Source organism: Euphorbia lathyris, chromosome 3 (assembly GCF_963576675.1).
Source record: "Euphorbia lathyris chromosome 3, ddEupLath1.1, whole genome shotgun sequence".
Taxonomy (NCBI): Eukaryota; Viridiplantae; Streptophyta; class Magnoliopsida; order Malpighiales; family Euphorbiaceae; genus Euphorbia; species Euphorbia lathyris.
Genome location: NC_088912.1, coordinates 102,794,585 through 102,806,630, shown reverse-complemented (window position 1 = coordinate 102,806,630; position 12,046 = coordinate 102,794,585). Strand labels below are relative to the sequence as shown.

Below are 12,046 nucleotides of genomic sequence, written 5' to 3'. Positions count from 1 at the left end.
ATAACTAAATAAAAAGATTGATTAAAAAAAAACTAAATAAAAAGACAACATATAAAGTTAATAGGGAAATAATATAATATGATTAATTTAATTATTACGTTTAGCTTAAATTGTATATATTTTGTAAAACGTTAAGCTTAAATTCGTATTATTTTGTAAACGTTAAGGCTATATTGGTACTATTTTATACGTGAGGTCTAAATTGATGCTATATTGTAACGTTAAGCCTAAATTGATATTATAAACGTTAAGTCTATATTGATGTTATTTTGAACGTTGAACCTAAATTGATGGGTTATCAAAAAAAAAAAATCAATGGGTTGGTTTTGGGCTGAAGACAATTTCAGAAACCCTGTTTTTCTCTTTTTCTTTTTCTTTTTGCAGAGCCACAAAACCCCAAAACCTAAACAGGTGACCGTGTAATGCCGACCACCACACACCACCGTGTTCACGTCCTACCTACTTCCTCCGAGACCAAACAAATCAATTAACGCCGATAAATTTGTTTCCCATCTCTTCCTCTTAGTTTATCCGAGGCAATTTTAGCTCAGGACCCGACAATGTTAGGTGGTGGCTCTCGTATTTCCCACCACTTACGAGACTGCAACCACCACCACTTAGGGTTAGGGTTTTGCTCCACCGGAATTGTCAAGCTCTCTTCCTTCATATTCAGACCTTCCAATTTAACCATAATCGGCGATAATCATTCTAATCGTCAACGATTTCAGCAGAGATTGGTGTCTTCTTCTAGTCTCCAGTGTAAATCCCCCGGTGAAATTCCCATTGCTTTCGATTGTTTCAGGTTCTATTTCTCTTCTTTACTCTTTGGAAATTGATTGAATTTTGCTTCTTTTAGCTGTCTGTTTAAGAAAATATTGATATGTGTAGAATTAAGGATCAATTTAGCTAGGGCTGTAAATGAGTTGAACTGCTCATTGGTGTTCGGCTTGATAAAAGCTCAACCCTATTCGGTTTGATTTATAAATGACCCAAGCTTGAGCACAGCGAAACTCAGACTCGGAGAGCTCACGAACAAGTTCGGTTATAGGTTTATGAACAGGCTTGATTATAATGTTCATAAACAAATAAGCTCATGAGCAAGTTTGGTTGGATTAATAAAATGGTTCGATTATTTCATTAATAGTAGTATTTATGTAAATGGAGAAATGTAAAATAAAATAGTTTTGTTGTGTAAATTTTAGTTTTGTAGGTTGCAAAACTATGTGATTTTGTATTAAAGAAATTTAAAATAAACATAATTAATGAGTTTTTGCGAGCGAAATTTATGAACAGAATTAACGAGCTGCTCGCGAGCAGCCCACAAACAACATGTTGAGCTTGAGCTCGTCAATTTTCTAATGGGCCGAGCATGAGCAGGTCAAAGCAACCCTAAATTTAGCCCTTGAAGTTGGCTAGTATGATTAATTTAGTCTAAAATCAAGTTCGGGTATCAATTTAACTCTTGAAGTTGTCTAATAGCGTCAATTTAGTCTAGAATCAAGTTTTGTATCCATTCGGCCCTTCAACTTGGCATCTAGAATCAAATTAGCCCAAAAGAACAGGTGACTATATATGATTGGTAGTTATTTGATACGTGTTATTTTTCCATCTCGATATGCCAATTCGGACTTATTTGACTGTAGATGTCAAATTCAACTTGATTTTGGACTAAATTGATCTTAGCAACAAACATCGTGGCTAAATTAATCCTTTATTAAGATGTGTATTTGTGCTTAACTTGTCTAATACATGCCTCCCATGTTTGGTCAAGTAGCTGATCACTTTTCTTTGTCCAAAGCCAACAAGAAGATGATCATGAGCCTCCCTCTGAAGGATTATCCGCAGTTGCAGGTTCGTTTTCTTACTTTCTTACACTTTATCATCGTTTACCTCATTTTGAGCTTTTGTACTTTGTACATTACATGGTATCAGTAGAATGTTGTTATTGTTTCTAGGATTAATACATTAGGAGTCCCTGAACTCGGCCCAAAAAACTGATTGACTCAATTTACAAATTGTCTTGTTAGCCTCTTAAACTCGCTTAAAGTGACGTGATTAAATCCATAAGTCACGTGGTAGAACAATATTGGATTTAGACAAATTGAATTCTATAACACTTTAAGGTTCAAGGGCCAACGGATATCTGTAAGCTAGTTCGGGGAGGCAAATAGTTCACTTTAAGCAAATTCAGGGGCCAACGAGACACTTTATAAATTCAGAGAGTCGGTTGGGTTTTTTGGGCAATTTGAGGGGGCTCCTAATGTATTAAGCCTTGTACAAACCGGTATTTAAAACATCGATGTTCAATCACAGGGTTGTTTGACACCGGTATCAATGTTAGAAGTTGCATCAGGTGATTGAATCACCGGGGCTTTTGCTTCGAAAACCCATGTTTTGAACACCAGTTTTGTATGCACCGTTACAACCCAGACAGGAGCATTAGACCCGGAAAAGTTGTTAACCGAGCCTTACATAAGAATTTTCCTCAGAAAGGGCATTCTTTAGTTAAAAAGTTTCTTATTCTAGTGCTATGTTTAACCATGTTAGAGGTTGTACAAACCGGTATTTAAAACACCGCGGTTCAATCACAGGGTTGTTTGACACTGGTATCAACGTTAGAAGTTGCATCAGATAATTAAATCACCCGGGCTTTTTCTTCGAAACCGATGTTTTGAACAGTAGTTTTGTATGCACCATTACCACCCAGACCGGAGCATTAGGCTCGGAAGAGTTGTTAACCGGGCCTTACGTAAGAATTTTTCTCAGAAAGAGCATTATTTTGAGGAAAAATCGAAGTTTTTTACTTCATTCTTCTTCCTTCCTGATCTTGTACCACATATCATACTAATTTTAGAACTATTCCTTGGCTAGTTCACATAACACGATAACCCATTTTGACACGTTATTGCAGGAGGAATAGTAGCTCTTGGAAAGTTTGATGCTCTTCACATTGGTCACCGAGAACTTGCAATTCAAGCATCGAAAGTCGGAACTCCGTATCTTCTATCTTTTGTGGGTATAGCAGAGGTACTAGGGTGGGAGCCCAGGTATAGATACTTCCTTTTTATACCTTTTTCTGCACTTGCTCATTATGCATTGGGTTCGTCTTGAGTATACTTATGCTAGGCGTGCTAAGGGGCAAAGGGGTCCTAGAGCGCGCTAATTATACATTCTAAGATGCAATAAACCCCGTATTCTAAAGTTCAAGTCTTTAATGAAATAGTAAATCTTAAGTTGACTAATAGCTACTTCTCATCAAAAGTCTCCAAATTCATCACTTATCACTCTCCTCAAATTCTTCATCTATCTCTCTCTCTTTTCCCCGTTACGTACTTTTTCTCTCTCTTTTTTCCGTTATGGTGTGCCTTTCTCCAAAGTCTGTTGTTTATTTTGAACACTAGATGTGTGTATTCTAATGATATAGATTAAACATGTATCTAACTCTTTTAAAACCCTAAAAAAATCCATGTGACAAATAGGCGTGACATTGCGTGCCTCTTGTAGTGCACAAAAGCTCACGTTGGCAGTCGCCTGAGTGACAGTACCTGCCTAAGGCACTCGGCCTAGTGCCTTCTGCATCTAGAATCTTAGGCGCACCTTTAACAACTATGGTCTTTAGTTTAAGCATGCTTTTTCTTTCTTTTGGTATTTCTTTTGCTCGTTGAATAGATTTGGCCTATGTTGCACGGAAGCGGACATCGGGAAACGTTATTTTTAAAAATTATAGCTAAAAAACGGTAATGGAAACGGATACGAAACTTAGAACGCTAATGAAGAAGAGTTTCCATGTAACATAGGATTTGGCTAATGTTTGGGTGGAGTTTCTTTCGCTAATCCGTGGCATTATAACATTAAAAATTGTTCTGTTTAATCTTTGTTAGACTATAGCATTTGTTTGTGACATATGAACTTGTCTGCACAGGGCTCCAATAGTCGCTAAATGTGATCGGAGTAGGGTTCTCGCCTCTTGGGCTTCATACTGCAGTAACGTAGCTCCATCAGAGTTCCAAATCGAATTTTCAAGTGTCCGACATCTCAATCCTCAACAATTCGTTGAGAAATTATCGAAAGAGCTCCGAGTATGTGGAGTCGTTGCAGGTAAACTAGCATTGCCTAATTTTTCTGTGTAAAACGTTTATATTCTTGTACAAAGTCATAACAAGTGATTGTCTCAGGGGAGAACTACCGGTTCGGGTACAAAGCCGCCGGCGATGCAACCGACCTCGTACGCCTATGTGAAGAGTACGGTATAGGTGCATACATTATAAATTCTGTCATGGACAGAAGTAAAGATCCGAAAAACATGGACATAAAAGATAGAGGACAAGTCTCGTCTACACGAGTGCGACATGCTTTAGCTATAGGCAATATGAAATACGTGTCGGAACTACTAGGTCGTAGACACCGGCTCGTGTTGATGATAAAAGACCAGAAAGGATTTACTAGGAGTAACAACGGGAGATGGAAGATCTCAGCTTCAAAATCTTGTTTGCTGAATCTAGCACCAAAGAATGGGTTATATGAAAACTGTTTTGTTATGTTTGATAATGAGAATTCAGTGAGATGTGATGTGTTCATTGATTCAAATTGTATTCATTTAGAAATTGATGATTTAGGTCTTAATAGTGACTTAATTTGTCAAGATCTGAACATTTTGGGTGTTGAATTTGGTGATTAAGGAATTTTGATTAAGATTAATTTATTTTAATCCTTGCTGCATTAGAAATGGTGGTGTGCATTTTCTGATTAGGGATTCTATGAATTGTTTCATTGAAAAGTTAGCGTCTTTGAAAACATGCGATTCTCGGTCAAATTTAACTTAGCGCTTTTCGGAAAAGTGCACATTTGACAGTAACGTATAAAATAATGCAATTTTACTTCTAATGTTATTAAGCAAGATTAGTTTTACCTCTACTCAACAGAAATTTGGACAGACTAATTTGACAGTTATTCGAATGTTTAATCGGATCTTCCAAACAAATTTGTTGATAAAATAATTCTGATCTGTTGGCGTCGATTTTTAACACTCGAGATAAAGGATTAATTGAGTTAATTCCTTGTAGAAATATGAATAAAGAGGATGGATGGATGTGGGTTGGGGAAAGAAATGGTGAGTATTCAGTCAGAAGCGGCTATAGAACTGCTATGAATTCATTATCGCCTCCACCTTTTCAACAGAATATTAATTGGAATGGAATTTGGAAGCTTGAGGTTGCGCCAAAGGTCAAAGATTTTGTTTGGAGATTGGCTTCCCGTTGTTTACCGACGATGTCCAACTTAGTGTGGAGGCATAGTTCTCTTGGGAATTTTTGTCCGATTTGTAAGAAACAATGTGAGAATGAGGATCATGTGTTTCAATTGTGTGGGGTGGCTGTTCTATCTTGGCATGTTTTCTTTGGTGATGATAGGATGATCGGTATTGATTCTTGTCTCGGCTGGTTTTTATCGGACCTGTCAGGGACGGGTGGTTGCGATGGAAGGCTGATTAGTAAGGTTGCGTACGTCCTATGGGCGTTGTGGAGGAATCGGAATCGAATGGTCTGGCTAGGGACCTCTGATCAGGCCGGTCAGATTGTTGCGGCTGCGTCGAGTGAAAGGGAGGAATGGCTGGCTGCTCGTCTGTCTCGTTGCATTTCTCGGCCGGTCGGTCCTCCGGTTGCTGCTCGTTGGGCGTATCCTGTTTCGGGGTGGTCGGCTTGCAATGTTGATGCAGGTGTGTTTATAGATAAAGGGTTTTGCTCCTTCGGTTTCATTTGTCGGGACGATAGGGGTGGATTTATGTTTGCGTCTAATGGTGTGTTGGGAGGGTTGTATGAACCCGTGGTGGCTGAAGCGATGGCGGTTCGGGAGGCTTTATCATGGTTGAAGAGCAAGAAGGCGAGCAATGTTGAAAATCGGTCGGACTGTCTGGTTGTAGTTCAGGCGATATCAAAAGGTTCGTCTGGTTTTTCGTATCTTGATGAGATTTTTACGGAATGTAATGGTATATTGAGAGAACTGTCCAATGTTGTCATTTCTTATGTTAAACGTTCAGCGAACTCAGCTGCTCATTTGTTAGCTCGAGCGGTTGAGTCGAGTGCTGTTCGTGGAGAATGGTTTTACCCTCCTCCTATGCTTGTTTCTGTTCTGTCTACTGATAGTATATAAAAGCTGCTATTTCTTTCAAAATAAAAAAAAATAAAACAGTCATGTATATTGACAGTTTGAAGATAAAACTCGGTTAATAAAGTGTTTTTCATTTCACATGTTTTTGAAATTTGTAATTTTGACGGTTTGAAGGCAATTGAAAACAGTTTTAATGTGTAATATGATTATAGGAAAATTGTAAAAAGTTTTAGGAAAATTGTAATATGATTATAGGAAAATTGTAAAAAGTTTTAGGAAAATTGTAATATGATTATAGGAAAATTGCCAAAAGGTACTTGAAAACAGTTTTCAAACCGTAAAAAGCATGAATTCAAACACATGTGAAATGAATAGCATGTTTTTAATTGTATTAAAGGTTAACAACTAACTAATTTTGCAGGGAATGGTTTGTTCAATAAAAAATAAATAGAGCTAGTTATAAATCTAGCCCAACTAAGAAGTGTCATTTACATATCTAACCCACTTTGCTTTCATATTACCAAATTAGACACTTTCAACCATTTTGGACAAAATTACATTTAGTTCTATTCGATCGATTGATCGATCTTCTTCTTCTTCTTCTTCTTCGTTTCAACTTCTTCTTCAATTTCTGATACCAATCGTTAGCGATTTTTTAGATTATTGAAGTATTATGTTCAATTTCCCGTAGAAATTGTATGTTTTTAGCTTATACGCCTGCTTTTCTCGTTGGTTTTGCCTCTTTCTTCATCTTCATCTGTAATGGTATCGTTTGTATTTTCCACAATTTTTCTCCATTGTTGTCGTATTTGTGACGAAATGCGACAAGAGTTGTCGCATTTGCGACGAATTGTGGCAATTTTTGTCGCATTTGTGACGAAATGCGATGAATTTCGTCACAAATACGACAACAATGAAGGAAAATGGAAAAAGATTGTGAAAAATAGAGGAAATTGAAACGATAACATTACAGATGAAGAAAGAGGCAAAACCAACGAGAAAAGCAAACGTATAAGCTAAAAACATACCATTTGTATGAGAAATTGAACATAATACGTCAATAATCTCAAAAATTGCTAACGATTGGTATCAGAAATTGAAGAAATGAACCGAAGAAGAAGTTGAAACGAAGAAGAAGAAGAACTAGAAGAAGAACTAGAAGAAGAAGAAGAAGAAGAAGAAGAAGAAGAAGAAGCGGATGAAGCGGAAGAAGAAGAAGAAGCAGGAGTAGATCGATTGATCGAATAGAACTAAGGGTAATTTTGTCCAAAGTGGTTGAAAGTGTCTTATTTGGTAAGATGAAAATAAAGTGGATTATATATGTAAATGACCCCTTTTAATTGGACTAGATTTGTAATTAGCCCAAATAAATAATCATAAATTCAATGTATCAAAATCAGAAGCATCGTAATGCTTTTTGCCAATTGTTTATATTGATTCAACAAACGGGTAGTTATGGGATTCCTTACTAATTCTTTGATTTCAGTTGTCAATTACACGACAACATGATTTAAAGAGATAATCAGTTTGATATGATTATCATTTTTGTATTATTTATATCATATATAATTATGTAAAATTAGATTGGTTCATCACGGGTCAGAGTATTTGTCCTGTCTGCCTAAATCTATGCCCCTGGATCAAGCTTAGGTAAAGAAAATTGACTCTAGGTCCAGCTCGGTCCATATCTACTAAGGTCTTATTTTTTAGACGAGTTTGAGATTTATAAAATATAACACAACCAGTCTTGACCTGGTCCGTCTTATAATATTAATTAATAAATTTATATATTTATTTATTAAATATTTTATTTTTTATTATTAAAAATTATATATTTCTTGAGATTTAATTTTTAAATTTAAGTTAAATCGCACCTGAGCCAATTAACAGTGGGCTGGGTTGGGTTTTGACTGAATATTTTAGGTGTTTGGATTTGGGGATTGAAGAATTTGATTATGCTTAATTTGTTTTCATTCTTGATGATGGTGTGGTGTGCATTATCTGGAACAAAGGGTTAAATTGGTCCTTAAATTTGGTATGTAAGGTCAATTTAGTCCAAATTTTTTGGATCAGTTTTAAAGTTGGGTTAATTACAAATCTAGTCCAATTAAGAATGGTCATTTACATATCTAACCTACCTTGCTTCCATCTTATCAAATTAGACACTTTCAATCATTTTGGATAAAATTACCTTTAGTTCTATTCGATCGATCGCTCTACTCCTGCTTCTTCTTCATCCACTTCTTCTTCTTATTCTTCGGTTCATCTTCTTCAATTTCTGATACAATCATTAGCGATTTTTTAGATTATTGATGTATTATGTTCAATTTCCCGTAGAATTTGTATGTTTTTAGCTTATACGCCTGCTTTTCTCGTTGGTCTTGCCTCTTTCTTTATCTGTAATGGTATCGTTTCAATTTCCTCTATTTTCCAGAATTTTTCTCCATTTTCCTCCATTGTTGTCGTATTTGTGATAAAATTTGTGGCATTCTCACAAATGCGACAACAGTTGCTGCATTTCGTCGCAAATGCGACAACTCTTGCAGGAGTAGATCGACGATCGAATAGAACTAAGGGTAATTTTGTCCAAAGTGGTTGAAAGTGTCTAATTTGGTAAGATGGAAGCAATGTGGGTTAGATCTATAAATAACCCCTCTTAGTTGGGCTGGATTTGTAATTAGCCCTTTAAACTTGGTGTTAAGAGTCAAACTAACTTATAATCAAATCAGCCTGAAAGCATAATATATTTTTCATACCTAAATTTTATTATGTTTGCCTTTTGATACCTAAAATCTATTTTTATACTTAAATGGTGTTGAATCCGTACTAATAAAGGAAATATCTAAAAATCCCTCGAAATATGAATATGGCCACGAACAATTAATTCTGATAAAAATCCTCAAAACAGAGATAAAAACCTCACTAAATCCCTTAAAATAATAATTTTTTTAAACACGGTATTAATGTACCGATATTATGCACTAACGCATATTGTAGGGATAGTTACGGAATATAAAATAAGATTATAATTTTTTTATAACAGGGGACCGAAACCTTCCATAATAGGATAGTTCCAACCGCCGAGAGGATGAATACCATCCGTGGTAGGGGTAGTTACGGTGGCCGAGAGGGCTGCGCCTCTCCAATTAGGGATGAGCATCGGTTCAGTTCAGTTACTAACCGAACCGAACTATCGGTTAATCAAATCAAATTAAGCTATATTTTAGAGACCGAACTGAATAGAAACGGTACCGAATGTTAATTAACCGAAAAATTTCGGTTCTGTTTGGTTACCAACCGAATAATCGAAATATATATATATTTCTAATTTAAAGGTTTAATATTATAGGTTATTATACTAGAAAATATATTTATTTATTTTTTGTGAAAGAAACATTGTAAATTTTTATTTTGAATTTAATTGATGTTAACATTGATTTCACATATTCAAAACTAAATATACCTGTATATACACTTGGATTTTTTTTACGGAATATAAAATAAGATTATGATTTTTTTTTTCTTTATATAAATTTTGGTTCGGTTTCAGTTAAACCGACATTTTTTACGAAATAACCAAACCGATAACCAATTATCAAAACTTCGCTTAAATTAAAACCGAACCGAACCGAACCAGAAAGTAAAAATAATCGAACCAAACTAAGATTTCGGCTCAGTTATCGGTTTGGTCATCGGTTACCAAATATTTTGTTCGTCCCTACCTCCAGGCCTCCTGTCCCCGCCCCTGATTATGCTCTTTTACGAACCGTACACTCAACTTAATTTGATCTAAACTTGAATCTTAATTTTCATAAATAGGAAGAATTGATTACGTAATATTTAACCACTTATGTACAATTTTTTTTAATGAATTAAGTCGTCATTGATATTTATTTATTTATTTATACATTTATTTCTAGGGTAAATGATTTATAAGTCCCTATAGTTTTACATATTATACTAATTAGTCCCTATGTTTTTTAAAATAATTATATAGTCTTTAAGTTTTGTTTCTATCAACTCTTTAGCCATTCTTTAAATTGCATGGTCAAATTAAACTAAATAATGACAAAACTATCCTTTCTTATATTTTGTAATGATAAAACATTTATTTTTTTCTATTTTCTATTTTTTCGCAACACGTAATTTCTCCAAATATATAATATTTGATTTAATAAAAAATCATAGAATTCTAATTTAACAGTGTAAATTTTGTTTTATTAAAAAAATGAATAAAAATACCTTAAAATTATAAAATTAGGAGCATAATTATATAAAACTATAAATATAATTTTTTTTATCTTTAATAAACTTCATGATAAATAAAAATAATTATGATTTTGAAATAATTATCAAGATTTTTAATAATATTCAATATTAGTTTAAAGATATTATATTAAATAATAAATAAAATGAGAATTAAAAATTAAGAAAATAAATAATAATTTTTTATATATTAATATGTATAAATAAAAAAATGTTAGTGTATATATATTATATACATTTAATATAAATATGTTGATTAAATTTGAAAAATAAAAGATAAGTTTTTTACCTATATAACTAAGGGTATTTTTGTACTTTAATGTAGAAAAATAAAAGGAAGGACTAAACAATCGATTAATACAAAACTTAAGGACCTTAAAATATATGTATAGACCGACTAGTGTATTAGGTAAAAACATAGGGGCTAATTAATTATTTACCCTTATATATATATATATATATATATATATATATATATATATATATAATTAAAAAAAATTGACATGTCTCTCAATCTGCAGAATGTCTTGATCAGACTTAAATGAATCTGAATACAATCAACAAACAGTTAGGGACGAGTCGAAATCCGGCGTCCCCTTTACAATGCTTAACTTAGTGATATACTTGAAGGAAGTAAGATAACTTGAAAGCAGAATATGTTTTGAGAGATATTGCGTACCATGTGATAATTGTTGGTGAACTATTTATAGACATTCGGAAACATACCTATGACTGAATACTTTACTGCGCGTAAGTGGTTGATTGTTCATGCACCATTCTCTTTTCACTTTTTCGTAAGATACGACGCGTTATTAGGATTAGGAGCACATCTTTAAAATCAAGAATGCTAATTAGTTCATATATCTGATTAGTTGTGCTTTATGATAAAGTTTTTGATTGCTACACATATCCAAACTTATTCCTTTTATTCCATATGATATAATTATATATATTATTTATTGCATCATCGGACTAAACCAATCCGAATCATCTAATTAAACTAAGTAATTTAAAATCTAATTAATTTATTTCTAAAAATCCGGTTTGATGTCATATTTGGTTCTAAAAACGTTATAAATAACAGAATACAATTATGAAACGTTTTAATACGTAAGAGCATCTCCAATAGAGGGTGTCCAAAAAAATGTCAGTTGACGTGGCATCAGGTTTGACAATTTTTAAAGGGTGCCCATTATTGGAGTGATTGTGGTTGCCAAAGAAAGTTGCCAATTTTTTGCAACCTCAACATTGTTTAATTATTTTTTAATATAAAATCTGTGGTCCCTCTTTTAGAAATAATAAAATCTGAACTCTTTTATTTTTAATATTTATAATAAAATAATAATTTGTAGGATTATAATGGTAACTTTTCAAGCAACCTCTATTGGAATATTTTTTTAAAGTAAAAGTTGCCAAAAGTGATGTGGATGAAAGAGACAATAAAATATTATATTTTGAAATTATGTGTTAAATTTTGATACTCTTTTAGACACTCTCTATTAAAAAATGCTCTAAGGTCTAAAATGATACCATTAAAGACCAATCGTTAACATATTGGTCCAATTTTACACGTAATGTTGAGCGGAAGATGAAATGCCATAAATGAGAAACCGAAAAGGGGTGTAATTTTTATTGTGTCTAAAAGGGGTGCACACAAAAATCTGAAAAACCGAAA

General features: G+C 33.7%; 1 protein-coding gene across 1 annotated transcript; it reads left to right on the top strand.

Moving 5' to 3' along the window:
- The first annotated feature begins 357 nt into the window (after window positions 1–357).
- LOC136224349 (FAD synthetase 2, chloroplastic-like) lies at window positions 358–4,698 on the top strand. The gene is made up of 5 exons (XM_066012676.1): window positions 358–802; window positions 1,799–1,851; window positions 2,912–3,047; window positions 3,923–4,098; window positions 4,176–4,698. Exons 1-5 carry the CDS (start codon window positions 561–563, stop codon window positions 4,676–4,678), a joined length of 1,110 nt encoding a protein of 369 aa, XP_065868748.1. The 5' UTR covers window positions 358–560; the 3' UTR covers window positions 4,679–4,698.
- The last annotated feature ends 7,348 nt before the right edge of the window (window positions 4,699–12,046 follow it).

Coding starts and splice junctions, on each gene's coding strand:
- LOC136224349 (XM_066012676.1), top strand. CDS start 561: ATGTTAGGTGGTGGCTCTCGTATTTCCCACCACTTACGAGACTGCAAC. Junction 803..1,798: donor ATTGCTTTCGATTGTTTCAG/GTTCTATTTCTC, acceptor CTTTGTCCAAAG/CCAACAAGAAGATGATCATG. Junction 4,099..4,175: donor AGTATGTGGAGTCGTTGCAG/GTAAACTAGCAT, acceptor TGATTGTCTCAG/GGGAGAACTACCGGTTCGGG.